The sequence below is a fragment of the Xiphophorus hellerii genome, chromosome 1, assembly GCF_003331165.1.
Source record: "Xiphophorus hellerii strain 12219 chromosome 1, Xiphophorus_hellerii-4.1, whole genome shotgun sequence".
Classification (NCBI taxonomy): Eukaryota; Metazoa; Chordata; class Actinopteri; order Cyprinodontiformes; family Poeciliidae; genus Xiphophorus; species Xiphophorus hellerii.
Window position 1 is genome coordinate 26,724,245 of NC_045672.1, and position 21,146 is coordinate 26,745,390.

General features: G+C 35.6%; 1 protein-coding gene and 1 long non-coding RNA gene across 2 annotated transcripts; both read right to left on the bottom strand.

Annotated features, from left to right (window-relative positions):
* Positions 1–5,846: 5,846 nt before the first annotated feature.
* rnf41 (ring finger protein 41) lies at positions 5,847–13,769 on the bottom strand. The gene is made up of 7 exons (XM_032555882.1): positions 13,639–13,769; positions 11,610–11,715; positions 10,301–10,410; positions 8,732–9,003; positions 8,507–8,642; positions 7,313–7,416; positions 5,847–7,236 (listed from the first exon to the last, which is right to left on the bottom strand). Exons 3-7 carry the CDS (start codon positions 10,388–10,390, stop codon positions 6,882–6,884), a joined length of 957 nt encoding a protein of 318 aa, XP_032411773.1. The 5' UTR covers positions 10,391–10,410; positions 11,610–11,715; positions 13,639–13,769; the 3' UTR covers positions 5,847–6,881.
* A 915-nt stretch (positions 13,770–14,684) lies between these two features.
* On the bottom strand, positions 14,685–15,595 carry LOC116719495 (uncharacterized). The gene is made up of 2 exons (XR_004339192.1): positions 15,270–15,595; positions 14,685–14,849 (listed from the first exon to the last, which is right to left on the bottom strand). It is a non-coding gene; the product is annotated as an uncharacterized LOC116719495 (long non-coding RNA).
* Positions 15,596–21,146: the final 5,551 nt, after the last annotated feature.

Consider the following 21,146-nt stretch of genomic DNA (forward strand, 5'->3'; position numbering starts at 1 on the left):
TATCCCTCCATAAGCACCGCCTCGGCTGCTCCCTGCGTGCACACCCCTCCTCCTGAACCAACACACACACACACACACGCACGCACGCACGCGCTCAGGCGCTGTGGAGCCGTCAAGTAATGCGCATTAAAATAATCATTACCATTAGATTCACTTAAAGGAGATCAATGCAGGAAACACTTAATGCTTTTAGTGTGGAAAACAACAACATATGTGTATTATATATGTATATCTATATATATATATATATATATATATATATATATATATATATATATATATATATATATATATATACAGTACAGACCAAAAGTTTGGACACACTTTCTAATTGAATTCAATGAGAAGGTGTGTCCAAACTTTTGGCCTGTACTGTATATATATATATATATATATATATATATATATATATATATATATATATATATATATATATATAGACCTATATATGTGTTTTCAGTAACAAATTAGACAATAAGTCCTCGAAAGTTTCCAACCTGCAACTTTTAGATGCATCCGTTCTTCGTGCAGCCACCCATCTAAAGTTATCTAAAGTCCAGCCAAATTTATTTGTGTAGCACATTTCAGCAACAAGGCAGCTCAAAGTGCTTTGCCTCATAAAAACGTCACACAGTCATGAATTATGAAGCAAGCAGGAAACATTGCATTTTGTCGAATGCCGTCATTAAAATCATCAAGCAAATATACATAAAACATATTGATCAATGTTAGACTTACTACTAATCAAAAGCAACTGTAAACAGGTGGGGTTTTAGTCTGGATTTCGAATGTTTTGCAGTTTTATAGAAGTTTTTTGTAGATTATAGAAGCTGAATGCTGCTTCTCCATGTTTGGTTCTGGTTCTGGGGATGCAGACCAAGACCAGAACCAGAAGACCTGAGGGGTCTGGAAGGTTGCTGTGACAACAGCAGATCTCTAAGCCTTTCGGCGATTCATAAACTAACAACAGTATTTTATGGTCTATTCTCTGAGCCACAGGAAACCAGAGGAAAAACTTTAGAACTGGGTGATGTGCTCTAACTTCCTGGTTTTAGTCAGAATGCCAGCAGCAGCGTTCTGAATCTAATTGATTTTTTAGGCAGACCTGCGAAGACACTGCTGCAGTGATTAATGCAAATAAAGACAAATGCATGGATGAGTTTCTCTGGATCTTGCTGAGACATTAGTCCTCTAATCCCATAAATGTTCTTCAGGTGATAGAAGGCCGTTACTTTGTAACTGTCTTAATGTGACTCTGAAAGTTCGGGTCAGAGTTCATCACCACACCCACATTTTGAGCCTGGTCGCTGGTTTTACTTGTAATAAATGACTAGTTCGTTCCACTATAGATGTAAAAGTTATAACTTCAGTTTTGTTTCTATTTAGTGCTTGGACGGGTTCTGAGTCACCTGGTGACATCGTAACGTAGAGCTGTGTATCATCTGTGGTAGCTAATCTTATTTTCTCTTGTTATAATCTGATAGTGAAAATAGATACTGAATAAGAGGAGTCCTAGGATTGAACCTTGGGGTACACCACATTTGTTATCTTTGGACCTAAAAAGGATCAAGAATCAACACACAGCTTCAGTTATTACAGCTGGAAGCTGGAGATCTGGGTGTGGTGATGAACTCTGACCTGAACATTCAGAACCACATAAAGTCAGTTACGAAATCAGTCTTCTATCACCTGAACTGAACGGCTTAGCACTACAATACATTAAACATCCGCTGCTGTTGTATCAATCTTCCAGACCCCTCAAATCTTCTGGTTCTGGCCTGCTCTGTATCTCCAGAACCAGAACCAAATGAGAAGAGGCAGCATTCAGCTTCTACGCACCACAAATCAAGGAAACTGCAAAACATCTAAAACACCGATTTTCTTTAAATCAAGGATAAAACCCATCAGTTTAGAGCTGCCTTTGATTCGTAATAACTGTAACATTGATTAACATATTTGATGTGTATTTGCTTGATGATTTTGATTATGGCATTTGACAAAAAGTAACGTTTATTGCTTGTTTCATATTTGGTTTCTGTATTATGTTTTTATGATGTAAAGCACTTTGAACTGCCTTGTTGCTGAAATGTGCTATACAAATAAACTTGAGTTGACGTAAAAGCTGCAGGATGGCAGCTGCATTAAACTGCTTGCAAGAGACCTTTTTATTTCTGTACAGTAATGATTCACCGAGAGGCTCCATGCCTGTTCCCTGAAGCAAAAGCACAACAAAATTCAGCTGCAATTTGTTCAGAACTGTATAAATCGACCCACCAGCTTTTGAGATTCTGTTCTGTGGAGTGAAAAATCAAAACTTGAACTTCTGAGGCATGTTGAGCCACGATATGTCTGGAGGAGAAAAAATAAGACATTCACCGCAGTGAGGCATGGCAGCTCTTCAGCGTTCTGGGGCAGCTCGGCTCCCACTGGCACAGAAAACCTGCAGCGAGCGAGACGGATTTGATCGGGAAAGCCTCTGACGCCGCCGAAGCTGTGGACCTTCAAACAGGGTAATGATTCCAAGCAATTCTCAAAGTCCACCAAGGCGTGGTTCAAACAAAGTTCAGAAAGATACAAGACCGGCCGTTATGGTAATCTGACTTAAACTCTTGTTGAAAATCTCAGTGAAGCACAAAAACCCAATGATATTAGTGAACTACCAGAGGTGGGTAGAGTACCAAACTGCACTCAGATAATAGCTCTACTTCAACATATTTTTACTTCAGTAAAAGCAAAAAGGGTAAAACTCAACTTGAGTATTTGATCAGAACATTTGATTTAATATTTAAAAATTATGCCATCAGACAGACAAATGTACAGTTATGTCCAAATTCTGGTATTTTAAGGACTAAAATTTAAAAAAAGGCTAATACAAATAAATTGCATGATTACAAAATACCGGATTCAGCATTATGAAACAAATTCTTACAGTCATGAAGGCAAACACGCTGCATGTTAGAACAGGGTGAAGTATGCCAGTGCCAAAAGGCCCAGCAGGTTGGAAATGACATGAGAAAAACAAGAAGTAAGACGAGAAGGCTCTTACTTTCGCTGGAACTGTAGGTGTGTGTCTGTATCTTGTTTTTTCTTCGTTCAGTAAAGTATTCAGAAATTTTACTTAAGTAAGAGAGTATAAAAATATTCCTCAGGTAAAAGTAAAAAGTACAACGCAGTGAACCAAAATTGAAAATAAATTTTTGTCCACTGATTAAATGTAAGTAGTTGCTACATAACTCTGAACTGGAGGCCTTTTTCCACAAGAACAAGGTTGGGATTCTCAAGAAACGCTGCCAGAACCAGACAGCGTTTGGAGAGCAGAACCGCAAAGGGAGTTCTCATGTGCAGTGGCTGTTTCTGATATGGGTGATGTGGGCAGCGGCCCAGGGTGGCATCTCCTGCAGGGCGGCACAAGCAATTTTGTTAGCTGCTGAGAGCGACATGTTTGGTTTTCAGCAAAAAAACAAAACAAAACAAAAAGAAAAACTTCTGTTATTAAGATTTTCATTCTTCTAAAACTAAACTGCAACATGGGAAAGTAAAACTATGATTACTTCACGTGGGTTGGATTAAACAGCCATTAACTGGAAGCATTAATGGCTGTTTCATAGACTGGAAATATATTTAGGCCTGTTTGTTGCAAATATTTTAGAAAAATTCTGAAATTTTCAGAAGTTTAAAATGTTCAACTTTAAAACTCTGAAATTTTCACATTTCTTTTTTTAAATGTCTGAGATTAATCTAAAAATTTCTGAGTTTTTACTAGCATGTTTGCAACTTTTCAAACTTTGAAATTTCAAAGATTTTTCTAGAAGATTTCTGAGATTAATCTCAAAATTTGACATTTTCTTTTTTTTTTTTTTTAGAAAAGGTTCAACTTTTTAAACAAAAAATTTTTTTTTAAAGTTTTTTCTAGAAAATTTCACTTTTTTCTTTGGAGAAAGCACAGATATTTCCTTGTTTTTCTAGAAAATGTCTGAGTATTTTGGCTGAAATTCACCCCCTCCCCCATCTACAATGGCTCTGATACGCCATTGAATTTAAATGTCATGATGGTTGAAAAAGTAGGCAGAGGGGGCCCCTGAATGTTGTTTGCCCAGGACACCGAACCTGCTTGGACCGCCCCTGCTCATAATAAGCTTCAGATTACACACAAAGGGAATAATTTTTAAATCACTGTCAAAGCAATATTTTGCAATTGATTTGGAAACCCACTGGAATATATTGAGAAATTTAAATTGTTTCTTGCTTGTTTTATTGCGAACAGCTGGAATAGTTCGCATATTTTTCAGTATTTAAGGCATTTTCTCTTGCAACACGAGAGCTGAACGCCATGCTAGCAAATGCTGTTGGCGGAGAATAATAACTGAGCCACGGTATTTGGTGAAGCACATGATTTCTCATTCCAGTGATCACAATAGTGAGGGATTAGGCTCCACAATGAGGACGAGGCTGGCGGGAGAGGATAACAGACACAGAATCATGTGGGTGTCCGGGAGAGACGACGAAGAGGAGGATGAGTGAGGTCAGGCCTCTCTGTCTGGGTTCAGCGGGGAAACTTTCCTCTTCGGCTTTATAATCCAAACCAGCAGCACTTAACTTCCCACTGCCTCTGCTCCTTAACGCCCTCATAGTCTACTGACTCAAATCTTTGTTTTCGTCTGACTTCCTCTTCGGGATTTAACAGCTCTCTGAGGACACGCCGTGGTGGAAGTCGGTACTGCGTGGTGTTTTCAGGCCACAGAATCATTTTATAACAGTTGGGAAATAATTAGTTACATTTACTTGAGTACATTTTTAAAAACAATACTTTCAGGAGTATTTTACTATGCTGTACTTTTCCATTTTTACTTGAGTAATGTTATTATTTAGTATTACTATTCTTATTTGAGTAAAATTTCTGGATTTTCTACCCACAAAATAAAAAACAAACATGAATTAACCACACATTCACCAGACACCTGCAATTTTTGTTAAAGTTTTATATTAAAAGAAACTGATTTGGGGGAAAAAAATTAGTCTGATTTTGTTATTTTATGTTACTTATATGAATTATTGTCATTTTGATCTTTAAAATGCCAAAATGTCCACATATTGTTATATTTTGGTCTGTCTGACAACATAATTTTTAAATATTAAATGATACTTGAGTACCTGGTACTCAAGTATCATTTAATATGTAGTAGTCTTTTTACTAAATACTTTTCTCTCTTGAGTAATGTTTTTGGACTGCTACTTTTTACTTTTACTTGAGTAAACATATTTTTAAGTGATGCTACTTTTGAGTAACAGTTACATCTGCAATCAAGTTAACTATTTTACCTCCCGTTTTAAAAATGTTGGATAAATTAAATATATATATATATATATATTTGCGTTTTTATTGTGTAAAGCTGTTTGAACTGGCCTCACAAATAAACTTGACTAAAATATGACTTAAAAGAAATGCGACTTTGCAATTTAACATTTTGAAATTTGACCTGTCTCTTTAAGAAACTCCTGGTCTTTTTAAAACAGGAAGTCATCACAAAATGGCTCCTCTATTAACCCTTTTAAAGTTTTTACCAGCGTTGCAAAAAGTAGCACATATAATGAGCTCAGCAGATGTTTGCTAATTGCTGCTGGCTAGTCTGAAGGAGCTGAGTGGGGGAATCACGCTCCCATCAAATGTTTTGAACAGCTGAATGGTTGCTATGGAGACCACAGGATTTCTCAAACATGCATGAATGAATAAAAACAACAATCCAGGTATGTTTTTGGTCAAGAAACATTACAATATGATTTAAAGCTAAAAAAAGTTGACTTTATGAGATACAGGTCTTTTAAGATTGTGATTTAAATAATAAAAACATGGTTTAAGGTTTTATTACTCATCTGTACAACACCGTACATTACAGAGAAAATAAAAAAACATGAACAAGGAAGAAAGCGAAGGGCACAGTCTGCCTGTAAGAGCTTTTACATCATCTTCATCTGAAGTTTTGTTCCTCTCACTACAGCAGTGACTGATAGTAAAGCATTATTGTGACTCCACAAATATCTATACAATCTCCAAGACTGTGTTTTGCTGTAGTGCGTCACTAAAACTGTAAAAACCTCGATTTTCACAATTCTTTCTGAAAATAAATCACCTAAAAAAACAACAAAAAAAAGAAGTGAACTATTTTAATTTCCCAAATTATAGCACTGAGTGATGTTTCAAATGTTGAGCTGCAAATTAAACACTTGAACTGGACCCGACACACACGGCATATGTACAACAGAGAAAACAAAGATAACTTGTTTTTTCCTTTAAACTTCCAGCAACAAACTTCAAATTCACCAAAAGGCAGTTACCCATACATTAAATGGTAACATCTTCAATCATGTTTGCAAAAGAAACAAAAAAAAGGCAACAATAAATAAAACAAATGGCACAGAAGGTCTGAACAATCTAAAGCGGAACGCAAGACGTTTTGTGAAATATTCACAGGAAACTGAATAAAGCAAAATCACAACCTAAATACAGTGGTGAGTATTACTGTTAGAATTCAATATAGCATTTGTATTTACAAGCATTTGTACAAGCGAGGGCATTAAATGGGGGTTTAAGCTTATTACTATATTAGTAGCAGAACAATCAGATCATATAATGCACTAGATATAAACCTTGTAAACATCACCTTTCATCTTAGACATCAGATTATGTTTATATTTGCCAGGTTTATAAAGTATTTGTCCTTACTTTAAGGCATAAGTATCAAACTTAGGAGTGAGCCTAAGATTTTGTTTTAAATAAGCCAGATTTTCTTTTGTAGGTTTCACTTTAAAGAGGATTAAAAAACCCCGAACCTCTCTACCACTCTGATGAGTGAAAGCAAAACTTCCCCGTGTCTCTGGGTGGGTTATAAGATCTCCTCCACTCCGTGCGCAAAGATCATGACCAGGCCGGGCTCCAGGATCATATCCTCGCCCATGTGCTGGTTCTCGCAGGCCATCACCACCACCGCCTGCTTGCCGGGAATGCGCTTGGCCACGTAGTTCTCGTAGTAGCGCCTGTTCATCTGCCGCGTCTCCAGCGTGGCCAGACCCTGCGGCCAGTTCCGCTCGTGGGCGTTCTCGATCAGGTCGTTGACGATGGACAGCGGGCAGCCGCTGTCGATGAGCGAGCGCTTGATGACGGCCTGGAGAACGGCGTCCGGCGTGGAGATCATGCCGCCCCAGCGGGTGACTCTGGCCGGCTGCATGGAGTTCACCCACCTGGAAACGAGACGGAGTCGAGCTCAGAAACGGCTAACGATCACCGACTGGGAAGAAAAACGGGAGTTTTACTCACTCCAGGATCTCGTTGTATTCTATGCTCTCTTCGAGGTTTTGGAGGTTTGGGTTTGCGCTGCGGATTGCTCTCATGTACGCTTTTAGCAGCTGAATGTCTCGTTTCTGGACAGGAAAAAAAAAGAAAAAAGAAAACCGCAACTCAATTACAGACTGAAAAATCTAAACTCAACAGACTTCAACAAAAAAAACAAAGAAAAATCACAAGATTTAATTTCTAACATGTTTTTTTTTTCCAACTACATTTTGTTCCAATCAAATCCACTTAAAAACATGATTAAAACTCTACAGTTTAACCTAACAAAAATCTCCAAATTTTCACAAACTGAAGAAAAAAAATATTTTACAAAAATCTAAATTTCACTCAGACAAAAACAGTATTAGAGTCAGGCTAAGACAAAAAGATAACTATGAGAATAAAGCCATTGTAATACAAGGAAAAAATGTCAATACAGCAAGAAAAAAGACAGAATAATGAGAGACAAAGAGTCAATAAAAGAATAAAGTTAGAACATGAGAATAAAACAGTGATATGAGGATAAAGTAATAAAAATACAAGAAAAAAAGTCATAAGATGGCAAGAAAAAAGACGCAATAATGAAAGAAAAAGGTCATAATACAAGAATGATCCCATAATGTGATAAAAACAAATCATAATAATATGAGAATAAAGTCCTATTACAGTTAAGTCAATGTCAGAGCATAAAGTCATAATAATACCTGGATAATGTTGTAATATAGGGAGAATCAAGTGTTAAAATGAGAATGAAAATGAGAAACGGTCAAAATGACAAAAAAGATGCAAAGAAAACAAGTTGATATTAATCTAGAAACAACAAAAATCAGGAAGAGTGCAGAAATCAATATTTGATGGAATAACCATGAGGTTCAGTGGCTCTTTATTTTTTCAGAGCTGTTTAAAAGAAGGAATCGTAGATCAGATCCTGATAAATATCAAAGCTTTGCTCTTTTTGTTTTCTAGTAATTTTCTGACTTTCTTCTGGTAATAATATGACTTTTCGTCTTTCTCCAATACTCTCAGTCAGATATATTTACTCTAGAGTTAGGGTCAGTGGAAAGTGATGGGGAAGAGCAATAGATAAAAAATTGAATATTAAGGCAGAGTCTAATCTAATGCCTTTAGATTAGACTCTGTGTGTAAAGGTTTTCTAAATTGTCAGTAAAAGTCTCTCACTTGTTCCCCCAGCTGGTGTTTATGCTCAGCCACAGTTTTCTCCAGCTCAGAAATCTTGGTTTGCTGCTGCTGCACGACGCTCCGTAAATGTTTGATGCAGTTATGGTTGGGCACCTCATCCTTGGGCATTTCAAGCCTTCAATAACAGCAGATTATTCAACAGTCAACAAACTAACAGCAGAACATTTTTATTATTTATTTTTTTGCCCAGTTGAAGCCACCTACCCACATCCCTCCTCGCAGTTGACCGGCCTTTTCGGGTTGTGCTCGCAGTCCTTGAGGTGCGACTGCAGCTGGTCCAGCCGCAGCGTCGCCGTGCAGCCGAAGCTGGCGTTGTCACAGTTGATCTGGAGTTTGGACAGCATGTTGCGCATGATGCGGGGCACGGGCCGCAGGTGGGCGAGCGTCACTACTGTGCGGTCCACGGGACAAATCTGTTGCTGGGCAAACCACTGGGTTATGCAGGCGTTGCAGAAGGCATGTTCACAGTGTGGAGCCTGAGCGGAAAAACAGAGAGCAGAAAAAATATGTTTTATAAGATTAAGAAATACAGCTGAAACTAAATATATTTATTTATTATGCTTAGTTAGGATTACCAATATTTTTCCGCATTTGCTAAATACTTGAATAATTCTTATTTTTTAGATAATTTCTTCATGTTCTTTACTATTTTGGTTTTCAGTCAAATGTCTTCAGTGCCTGAAATTAAGTGTCAGAGATGGTGAAGTATCCAAAAATTGTACTCAAGTAAGAATATCACTACTTCTCCGTATTTTTAATCAAAAGTAAAAAGTAAAACAATTATTTGGTGAAAAACATCTACTCAAGTACTGAGTAACTGATCAAAACATCAGTTAGTAATTATTTAAAAAACATCAGGTAAACCAAAATATACATTTTTTTGTATTTTAAAGGCCAAATAACAATACGAATATTTTAACTCAGGAAGACTATTATCTACTGTAATTCTAATGTCTAAAATGAAGGACTGTATAGATTAGATGCAAAATACAATCTCACACAAGGGCATAAATGGTTGTATTTTCCTGGAAAGTTTTTTTTTTTTTTTTAGAAAAAAGCGTAGATTTAACTTTATATCATCTGAATGAGAACCTGCCAAAAAAAGAAGCAGCACAAATACAGGTTTCCATTGCTTAGAGGAGCTGCTCTATTTGTAACATTTCTACTAGTTGATGCTACAAAATATCTTTGTGCTGCAGCTGAGCTGATGTTTCTCTTTCTGCAGCAGTAAAAAGAAACATGAAGCTGATTAAGCAAAAAATGTGCTACTGAAAATGTTCAGATGCAATAAAGACAAAGAGCTTCTAATAACTGGTTCATTTATTACAAAAACAACTATTCTGGAAAAAAGATGCAACAGTTGCACATTGAAGTGGTTTTTATATTTCTGTATAAATGTTTGAGCAAATTTAAGCACCTTGAAGCCAAGGATCAACCTTACAAGTAATTTATTTCAGATATTTTGCCTGAAATCTTTTGATTTTCCCAGGATGTCACAAATACGCAGTTTATTTTAGGTCAACATGCGTCTCTATTTACTTCATTTATTTATTGTAAATTAACAGAAGATTAAAGCAATGACATCGTCATCTGGGCTTCCCAAAGCATTAATCTCAATATGGATAAAAACACGATTTTAAAGCAGTGAAAGAGCAAAAAGAAATAATTCTGGTTTTCCTAACTCACCTAAAACAAAAAGAAGTTTTATCTTTTACGCACATGATTCTCTGTCTGAATATTTTGAGATGGTTAATCTCTGAAATAACGACGTACCTGCACTGGTTCCTCTAGTACTCCACTGCATATGGGACACAACAGGTCTTCATCCACCTCACCCTGGAACCTCGTAACGTCGTACCCCATGGTACACAACCCACAACCTCCTAAAAAACAACAACACAAACAGAAAAAATGTGTTTTAGGCAACTTTAATAACATCAGTATCATTTATCTCTATTAAATCTGTAGAATCAGGCTTTAAAATCCCCTGCTTATGAGCATATAATGTTATGTCAAATGAAACAAGTTACCAACCAATTAATCTTATTTGATTTAACAGCAGATTTTAGACTTCATCTCATTTCCAGTGTTTTTTTTACCATCACTTGTGCCAAATAACCTTCAGGTGATTAAAGCTGCAAGTCATAATAATCACATCATTATGAGCAAAGATGCTAATTAGTGCTAAAATTATTAATCAAATTAATCAATTAACTACATTAATCGTAATTAATCAATTACTGAAATAATCGGCAACTAATGTAGCAACTGATTAATTATTAACTGGAGTGTATAAACTCAAAAAAGGCTGTTTGATGAAAGAATAACAGTCAGAGCCATAATTAAGTCAAAAACTTTGCAAAGGATTATACATATATATATATATATATATATATGCATTTAAGTTTTAGACTTTAAACGTGTCCAGAACACCTAAAGTGGAATTTTTCACCTAGTTCAAATTCTGTAAAGAAAAATTTAAATGTCTTATTAAGCACCTTTTGTTGTCTACTAATCCAAAAACAAAAATCATGAATAGACAATTTTTTTTTTTAGCTGCAGTTGAAACCTTTGCTACAAATGATCAAATGTTCATTAAAGGAATGTTATTGCATTTTAGACAATAAAAGTTTTCTTATTCAGAAAAAGTAACTGAATTATTTACATATTTTAATGTTTCCCAAAAACTGTGTAAAAAAAGATTCAAGTGGATAAATGAAAAATATGCAAAATGTGTCATTTCTTTTAATCCGATTAATGGTCAAAATAATCAACAGAATAATCAATTACAACTTCAAATTAATCTTTACATACTGTATGTAAAATGTAAAGTAATCTTTACATACAATATTATAATATCTATTGTCTTGTAGCCAATAATATATTTATTATTGGCTTTTATTTAGGATAAATTTTAAAAAGACTAAAATTTATAATGTATTTTATTGGAACCAATATTATCCAAAAATGTTCAGGTGGTTATTCATATATTTATCAACATCTATGAACATGACTTGATTCATTTTCACCTGAATGAACTGAATTTGGAACTAGTTCTATTTAAGGATGAACTGGTACCAACCTCACACACGAAAGGCCTCAAATGTTTCCATTCAGCTCTTGATCTTTTGCCGATGTCTCACATCTGGCAAAAGCGATTTGTCTTCTGAAAATCACACATACGATGCCTGAAAATACAAAAAACTTTTATTTATTTAGTTTTTGTGTCAAATGTTTCTCATTTCTAGCATCAGACAAAATAATACTGTGACTTGTAGACATATTTTGGACGAATAAATTTTAAAAGAAGAATTTCCTTTATTTAAGGAAAGGCAGGTATCAAACAAACCAATTAGTGGCAAAGAGTACCATTCTGTCTTACAGTGGTTATGATATTAATATGAATTACCTCATTGGTTGTATACCTCTCACAATACCAATTCTTTCTGAACCATATATTGTCCCAGAAATTGTTGTGATAAACGATAATATTGTTGTTTTGAGACTATTTTCAAGTAATATAAAAGGTAATGGCGTAATAATGCAAGAACACATTCTCAAAGATCAATAAACTATAGGTTCTAATTAACATGCAACTCTGGTAGACATTTTAAATATTGAAAATAAATAAACAAACAAATAAAACAAGCAAACAAAGAAGCCTCTGTAAGAAAAAAAAAAGTCCTTCAAAAAAATGGCTTGTTGAGACCAAAATACCAGACTGAAAACTTTTGTCATCCAGTTTTTCGTAGAAAGAGAGGAAAAATGGAATGCAGATGGAAATTAGTGATCTTGTTTTAATTTACCATGCAATTAATTGATTTATTGATTATTCCGACAGGAGTAGTTGGTCATATGCCAATTTACAATATTATTTGTCAGCAGATGATGGACAGACATTCATTTTGCTTGTTCTATGCAGTTGGTTTTGCATTAAAAGTCTCCATCTTTTCCCAGCCTCTTGTTCAGCGTTGAATAATGAAACTCAACTGAGCTGCAGAGCTCTAGGTGTCATTTTGGGTTTTCCTTTAATTCCCTCTTTGGTGTAACTTTGGTATGCCAGACACTACTGGAAAGAGTGATAAATGTTTTCTCCATTTGGCAGAGGTTTTCGCTGAAGAGCAAACTGGTTTGTAACAGCTTAAAATAACTTTGTTGGTTGTACACATGATTTGTTGCTTCTTGAGAGCATTCGTCTGTTTCATGTTGTCAAACTGGTTCTATTGAAGATTTTTCCTTATTGCAAAGATTATGCAGGGGTGTGGCTTGTGAAAATTTAATTATCACAAATAATTACGATTAACTAAAGGGGCGATTAAATTTTTAAAATCTGGCAAACCTAGTCTGGATAGATTTCTTCACTCACATAAATAAAACTTCTGTTTAAAATTTGTACTCTTGTTGTCTTTGTCTAAAACTTAAATATCTTGACCAGGAAGGAAAGAGAGAAAAATAAATTATGTATTCTGGAAAAATGTATATATAGTCTTTTAAACTGTTTAAGCATTTTAACCTGTAACACACAAAAAAGCTACTTTTAAAGGTAAACTATTGAACAGCGCAAGTCAGAACTTTGCACAATAAAAAAGGAAACCCGTGCAATGGAAACGTTGTCATTTTCACACAACACTCTTGAATCAGCGGTAAATTATCTGCATCTCCTCAAGGACACACATCCCCAACATCTGTCTGTGCTGTCCCAGTTTGCTGCGGACTGACCCAGTTTAAAAAGAAGCCATTTAAAGATATTTTCCCACCTTCTTCCTCAGCATGCCTTGCACAAGTTCAGCTAAGGCTCGAGGCTCGTGTTAACTACGTGGCTAGTTATTTGCTTTTAACACTAAATCCGATATAACAGAGGTTTATAATGCCTTAAACTCGCGACTGGGTGGGAAAAAAAACCTTTAAAAATGCTTGAGGTGAGGCACCAGCAAAGCTTGGTTGTCACGATGTGAATTTGAGCGTCTGCTAACTAGCTAGCCTTACTAGCAAATACGATATTAGCTTTAGAGCTAAGCAACCTGAGCTCAGTTTGGAGAGAATACACAAAAAAACAGCTGTTTACAGTCAATGATGTTATAGGTAATCTATAAAACGATCGATATACTTACTCTGACATGAAGTAAATCTAATTCTTATCAGGATTTTTGACTGTTTCGGACGTCGTGCCGCCACTAGCTCCTTGCTAGCCACGTCCTGCTACATCATACACTTTAGAGTTCACGCAGACAGACGGAAACGTGATGACGTAGATTAGGTACCTCGTTTCTGTTAAAATGATAGATAGATAGATAGATAGATAGATAGATAGATAGATAGATAGATAGATAGATAGATAGATAGTCACACACACATATATATATATATATATATATATATATATATATATATATATATATATATACAGTGTTGGGTAAGTTACTTTAAAAATGTAATCCGTTACAGTTACAAGTTACCTTGTTTAAAATGTAATTGTAGTGTAACTTTTTCGATTACTTTTAAAAAGTAATGTAACTAATTACTTTTGATTACTTTGAGGTTTTAATGAGTATTGACCCATGTTCAACATTTAATTTTTGAGAACTGAGTGGGAACCTTAAAAGAGCACTAAGCTGAGAGGGAATTGCTGACAGGCAATCACAGGAGGTCCACAAGAAGAGATGCCAGCACCAGGCATGTAAGATTTTCTCAGACTCCTCTCATCGGGCCATACTCTTTTCTGCTCCTCCCCCAGGCTCTACCATTTACGCAGTTTGCAGACTAACACAAGCAGGTTCAGAAACCACTTCTTTCCTACAGCGGTCACCTTATTGAACTCTTCCCAAAGACCAGTCTTTCCTTCCCCTCTATCCATACCTTACTGTACCATCCCAACATTTGTACAGTGTTCCTCTTCAATTCGCACTTGTATAGCCCTATCTACAGTGGCTCTGCACATACATGCATTTCCCTAGGGGTATTTTATTTATTCTGCTGCACATATCTATCAACCATCTTTCCTTACCCTAGCTGTGAATAACTGCATTTTATCTCTAAATACTGCATGCTGTACAATCTGCACACGTTGCACTTGATTAGATGCCAAACTGCATTTCATTACTTCATACATGTGCAATGACAATGAAGTGCTCCAGTTTAGTAATAAATAAGCAAAGTAAGACTTTTACATCACATTTTATTTTTCTTGATTTTTTCTTTGCACACCCTTGCTTGTAAAATTAAACACGGCACAATACAGTGCATCAAGAATTAAGATGGACGATGGGTCCCGAGTATCAGATGGACTAAACGTGCCTTTCAGAAGAACGCCTGGATGCTTCCTCTGAAAAGAGAGAAAAAAAGATAGAAGAAAAATATAATATAATTAATAATTATATGTTCAAAGTAGCATTAATTGGGGCCTGCCCATAGCAATACATAAGGAGAGTAGTGACTGACTTGCGAAGCAAGTGATAAAATTCCACAAGCTAATGACTACTATTTAGCTAAGCTTAGCATTGATGCTAATTTTTAGCATCAGAACGCTGGGTCCAAACCGACGGGCACACTTTGGCAGGCCCCAGTTAAATTTCTTCAGGAATTTTCTAGTTTACTTTATGTTCATCATGAAAACCATAACACTAGCACATTGCATACAATGTCTCATGGGAAAGAATAGATTCCAACGTTTGTCATGCATCAACACCAAACAGTCAAATATTCGTAAAACAATACGCTTCGTCTATCAATGAGTTGCACTTACCTCTAAATGTTTCCTCAGGTTTGACATAGATTGCTTCGACGAGGACAAGTTCTTGATAGCCGGCAAACACTTCTTGCACTGCACGGTTAAATTTGAGCCATTTTCACATATGTAAATGAAATGCTCCTTATATTTCCAGTGCTGGAAGGTTGTCATTTTTGATGCGCTGCTTGAGCTGAAATGGAACCGTCCGCTCGCTTGCTGTTCCTCCAGGAGGCTCCGCCAGCACAGGACGGACCATCAGAGTGGCATTGCGGCTGGCAAATATGATAGAGACAAGGAGCCGTAGCGGGAAACGGCGATATAGGGCGCAAAGCAATAAAAATATCATTATATATTTCGCAAAGGTTTTTGTTCATATTTTTTTAAAAATGTAACTAAATTTGTAATTCTTAATATTTTCGGAAGTAACTGTAACTGAATTACATATTTTCTCATTGTAACTGTAACGAATTACAGTTACTCTTTTTTTGTAATTAAATTACGTAACGTCGTTACATGTAATCCTTTACTACCCAACACTGTTTATATATATATATATATATATATATATATATATAAACGGAAAAAGAAGAAAACTTCACACAGGCTGCCGGTAAACATCATAAAATCATCTGTTAGACTTCAGACATACAGCAGAATGTCTGAAGTCATTCTGCTGAATGTCATTCTGCTGAATCTCATGTACAGACCAAAAGTTTGGACACACAGTTGTGTCCAAACTTTTGGTCTGTACTGTATATCCATACATGTACAGAGGAAGAGGTACATATACAGTATATATAGATAGCTTGATTGATATCCATATGTGGATATCTATATATATATAGATATCTACATATAGATTTATATACATTTATAGAGAGACAGACAGATTTACATATAGATATAGACAGATAGATATATCTATATATATAATTAAATTTAGATATAGATATATAAATCTTGCACAGAAAGATAAATAATTTTCCACATTTTTTCCAATTTGTATAGGTTTAAACATCTAAAAGGCTCTTTTTGTTCCATGTTGTTTACATTTTCTTTGTCCAATTCTCCCTTTAATTAATAAATGTGGTTGTCTTATTGTCTGTTTAGAATTAGAAATAAAAATCTTACAATGAATGAACATAAGTACTGATGTTGAACGTGGGGGAAGCCGGAGCACCCGGAGTGAACCCACAGCTACACGGGGAGACCTTTCCCACCGTGCAGTCCTGGCTTTTTCATATTAAAATGTCCAATTAACAACAACAGTAGCTCTTTTTCCAATTAGCGCCAACCAGCCAACCCACACATGGCCCCACCCCCCTTTTAAATCTAAGATACTGGAGACATAAATTGATGTCTACGCTGGATGGACGTTACTTCTGCCTTTGAACTGGCGCAGACATGAGGGAGTTAGAGCCTTTTTGATTCGCCTCCACAGAGAAATCTTTTTCATGGGGCTCTTTTCTGGTTCAGAGACGTTGTTCTGCTCAGCTGACTCTCCAGCTGCTTGAGTCTCTGATTCCTCAGGTGTAGTTTGGATTCGATCTTCAGTTTTTGGTGTCTCAGTGCTGTGGATCAAGTTTTGATCTGTCTCTATTTTATTTACAATGGTTTCTAGTTTAGCTTTCTTTGCCGTCTTTCTCTTTTTCTTACATTTTGATTTAGTCGATGGTCTTTTATCATCTGGCTGATCCCCATTCTGTTGTATTTCTGTCACCATTTTGTCTTCAGTCGCCTGCTGTAATTCACCAATCACTGTTTCATTTCTATGAATCTCAGGTATGATGGAGGCTGTCTCATCACCGAATATTTCAGAAAAGAAGTTTTCCGGTATTGAAACTTCATCTTCTTCAGTGTCTTCCACAGAAACTTTATCAATGTTGAGGGTCTCCGGCTCACAGGCAGCTTTCATTGCTGCCTTTCTTTTGTTCTTGCACTTAGATTTCTTTGATGGTTTCTTGTCATCCTGCTGGTCCCCACTTAGTTGGGTTTCAGAGACAGTTTCTTTTTCATCGATCTGCTCTACTTTAGCGATCTCTGTTTTAATCATATGAATGTATGTTTTAATGGAGGCTATATGATCCACAACTGTTCCTAGTATAGAAACTTCCTGTTGTTCACCGTTTTCATTATTGGGGATCTGCAGCTCACAGGCAGCTTTCATTGCTGACTCTGTCCTGTTCTTACCTGTAGATCTCTGGAATATCTTGGTCAGCTGATCCTGATGCCCATTCAGTTGTGTTTCAGAGGGCTGTTTTTGTAGCACTAAAGAGATCTCAGTTTGTGTCGAAATACTTTGACTGACTGGTTTTAATTCATAACTGGATTCCTGTAGATCCATCTCAGTTTGTGTCGAAGTTGTTTGACTGACTGGTTTTACTGGATAACTGGTTTCCTGTAGATCCATCTCAGTTTGTGTTGAAGCAGATTGATAATTTGCTGTTTTCTGCTTTGGGATTTCTTGCCAATCTGTCTGAGTCTGAACAGAAACCATTGACCTCTTGCTCTGTCTGCTCTCTGAGAGTCCTTTCCTCGCCAGCTCTTGCTGTTGTCTAAGTTTAGCACTTAGTTTCTTATTCGTATCAAACATCTCATCAAGCTGTTTCATTAAGTATTTCTCCATTTTGTTGTCCGACGGTTTCAAGTTACCTCTGGTTTCCAGCACATCCATCTCAGTTTGCGTAGAAATTGTTCGACTGACTGGTTTTAATGGATATCTGGTTTCCTGTCCATCCATCTCTGTTTGTACCGAAGCAGATTGATAATTTAATGTTTTCTTCTTTGGGATTTCTTGGTAATCTCTCTGAATTTGAGCAGAAACCATTGAATCCTTGCTTTGTCTGCTCTCTGACAGTAGTTTCTTCACCAGCTCTTGCTGCTGTCTAAGTTTAGCACTTAGTTTTTTATTCGTATCGAACATCTCATCAAGCTGTGTCATTAGGTATTTCTGCATTTCTTTGTATTTCAATTCAGTCTCTTTAAATTTGGCAAGACACGAACAGTTTGCTTGACTTGTCTTGTCAGAAGAGTGGGGCAGATTTTGAATTTCATTTAAACAGCCTCTTTGGACATTTTCTGCAGTCTGATCATCAGGAACCTCAGTTAAATTGTCTGGCTGGATGTTGTCCTTGGGCTTAACCGTAGATGGACTTTTGTCTTTCTGATCCAGTGTCTCCAGCGATTTGGCGATCGATTCATTTTCAGTTATAAGTGAAACGTCCTGCGGTTCGGTATTGTCAGCAGAAACCTTAAGTTCTTGCTGCTCCAACCAGACTGCAAATGGCACCTTCTTCTTCTTTCGCTTGAGCGGATTGGGTGGCTGTATTTCCCTTTCAACAATGTTGTCAGATGCAACGTCTTCGATTCTTGGTTGGTTGGACTCCATTGTAACCTTTGTTTGTTTCAGGGTCTAAGTTAAAATTACTTCTCTAGAAACTTGGTAAAGATTTCACGGTAAGTTTGATGTAAATCTCCAAATGAAATGTGCACCAAACAAAGTTTAAAGTCTTACTGTGAACTGCTAAATAAATTCTCGAGAGAAATGTGTCAACAACGGCTGCTAAACGGCTGTGATGAAAGTAGATGATGTGAGGCGCTTATATAATCGCTGGTGATGTCAGAATTCTGCCTTTGGAGTTATATTGTGATGTCACCTTGTGACGTCGTGATGTCACCTTGTGACATCACGACGTCACAAGGGGGACAGAGGTCTCAGACCAGGGTGTCCAGTCTCCCCATATCTTTTCATTCTGGCCATGCAAATTCTTTCAGTTAAAATCAAAAAAAATATTCTAATGAGTAAAGTTGAAAAAGGTGGAACTGAAGCCCTTGACTTCACATCTTTAAACAATTCATTCAAAATTAAATATTTAAAAAATCTTCTAAAAAACCCAAACTCTATATGGAATGCTATTCCCATTTACAACTTTGACAAAATTGGAGGATCACCCTTTCTTCTTAGATGCAATTACAGTATATCCAGAAAACCCCTAAAACCATCTACGTTTCATAAACAAATGCTCTTCAGCTGGTCACTTTTGTACAAACACAATTTCCCCCCCATAAATACTATATCTGGAATAATGAAGGCATTAAATACAAAAAATAAGACAATCCTTTATAGAAAATGGTTTGATAGGGGAATATTACTTTTCCAATTTCCTGTCACCCCTAAAGAATATGCTGTGGTGTCATTAAAGCTTTTATCATCTTTACCTCCAGATCCAATTCACTCAGTGCCAAATTTTGATCCAAACTCCATTTATGTTGACTATTATTGCCCCTTTTTTTAAGTAAGAAAACAACCAACAAAATGTTAAGAAATATTCTACTCTGAAATGTTGTTTTTTCACCAGCTTGTATATTTTATTGGTCCAGCATTTTTGAAAATATAAATTGGAAGTGGACTTGGTTACTCCTAAAAAAAATACTTAATAAACAATAAAGGAAGAGAAATTTCTTATAAAATTATTTACAATGTTTATCCTGTTAAAGCATTTTTGATAAAAAGATATAAATGGGAATTGGCAAAAAATATTATTAAATATATATTTTAACAAAATATGTCAATGATTAGAAGAAATATTTATATATTATTCTAGAAGTTTTAGTTCAATATGCAAAGCCTAAAAGCTGTATAATTTCATTTCTATTCAATTAAATTTATTTTGATTCACCACTGAGGAAAAGTCTGAAAAGTCCAACAGATCTTAGACTTAATAGATTTTTTTCCTACTTAGTTTAGATAAGTTATATTAAATTAATAAATATATTTAAAAAAATAAACCCATATTCTGTGTCTCTGGTATAAATAAGGTTGATCTAATGAAATAGATTAACTCCTGTTTTTTTATGTATAAGTGACAGTTTAATAGGAAAGAAAAAAATAATTTGAATCAGATTTATAATTAAAACGGTTTAAATAATGGGGAACTATACAATTACCATGAAATAGATGTAATTTACACTGTACTACAACAAATAAATCATTTAAAATTTACAATATTGGCATTTTTGGAGATGTGGAAATGTCTCTAATCTCTCTAGAAAGGATGCTGTCATGAAACATTTTAAATTTCAAACGATATATTTGTTGGGTTGTCGTCTAGTTTGTAAACACAAGGAAGGTTAGGGTTATTATAGTGTAAGCAACAAAATTTTCATTTTGCAGAAAAAGACTTACTGGAGAAATATCACTCAAAACAATGTTAAAATTACAACTAAACCTGAAATCCTCTGAGATAAATTGCACAACAGAAGGCGCAGCATCTTTAACAAGCGGCACAAATTTTCTCGCACTATTGCGAGACAGAAGGCAAACAGGAAGGAGAGGATCTGCAGCGAAGATGTAGAGAAAAAAGAAAGTACTCCATGTAGAGAATGAGAGAACGATTCAACAGGAGGAGGAACGCTGAAAACAATAATAAAGTTAATTTACTCCATATTAAATTCTTGTTTTTTCTGTTCAGTTTATTTCAGTCATCCCTTACGTAAGAATTTGTATTTCATTACAAGAATATTGCCATAATATTAGCACAAAAAAGATGCAATTTTACCATAACGCCTTAAAATTAAGTAATTTTAATGAGGAAAAAGCTTCTGATGTGACCAGATCAATTCGTTTGATTCTTTCAAAAATACACTCTACTGATAAAGAGTTAATTTGACACTAATGTGTTAAAAGATTAAGTATTTCCTTATTTATAAAACTTCACAAGATGCTCAACATTCCCCATGATAAGTTTTAGTTATTTTTCGCGTTGAGTTTTCATAAAAGTATTACAGAGTTCTCCTAATACCGGGACTGCTTTCTCGCAATAAAACAAAAAATAATGGTCCGGCTATAATATTTCATCTTAATGTTGAAATAAATAAATAGAAGACTATCTT

Coding starts and splice junctions, on each gene's coding strand:
- rnf41 (XM_032555882.1), bottom strand. CDS start 10,390: ATGGGGTACGACGTTACGAGGTTCCAGGGTGAGGTGGATGAAGACCTG. Junction 9,004..10,300: donor TACTAGAGGAACCAGTGCAG/GTACGTCGTTAT, acceptor TTTTCCGCTCAG/GCTCCACACTGTGAACATGC. Junction 7,417..8,506: donor AACACCAGCTGGGGGAACAA/GTGAGAGACTTT, acceptor TTTCCTGTCCAG/AAACGAGACATTCAGCTGCT.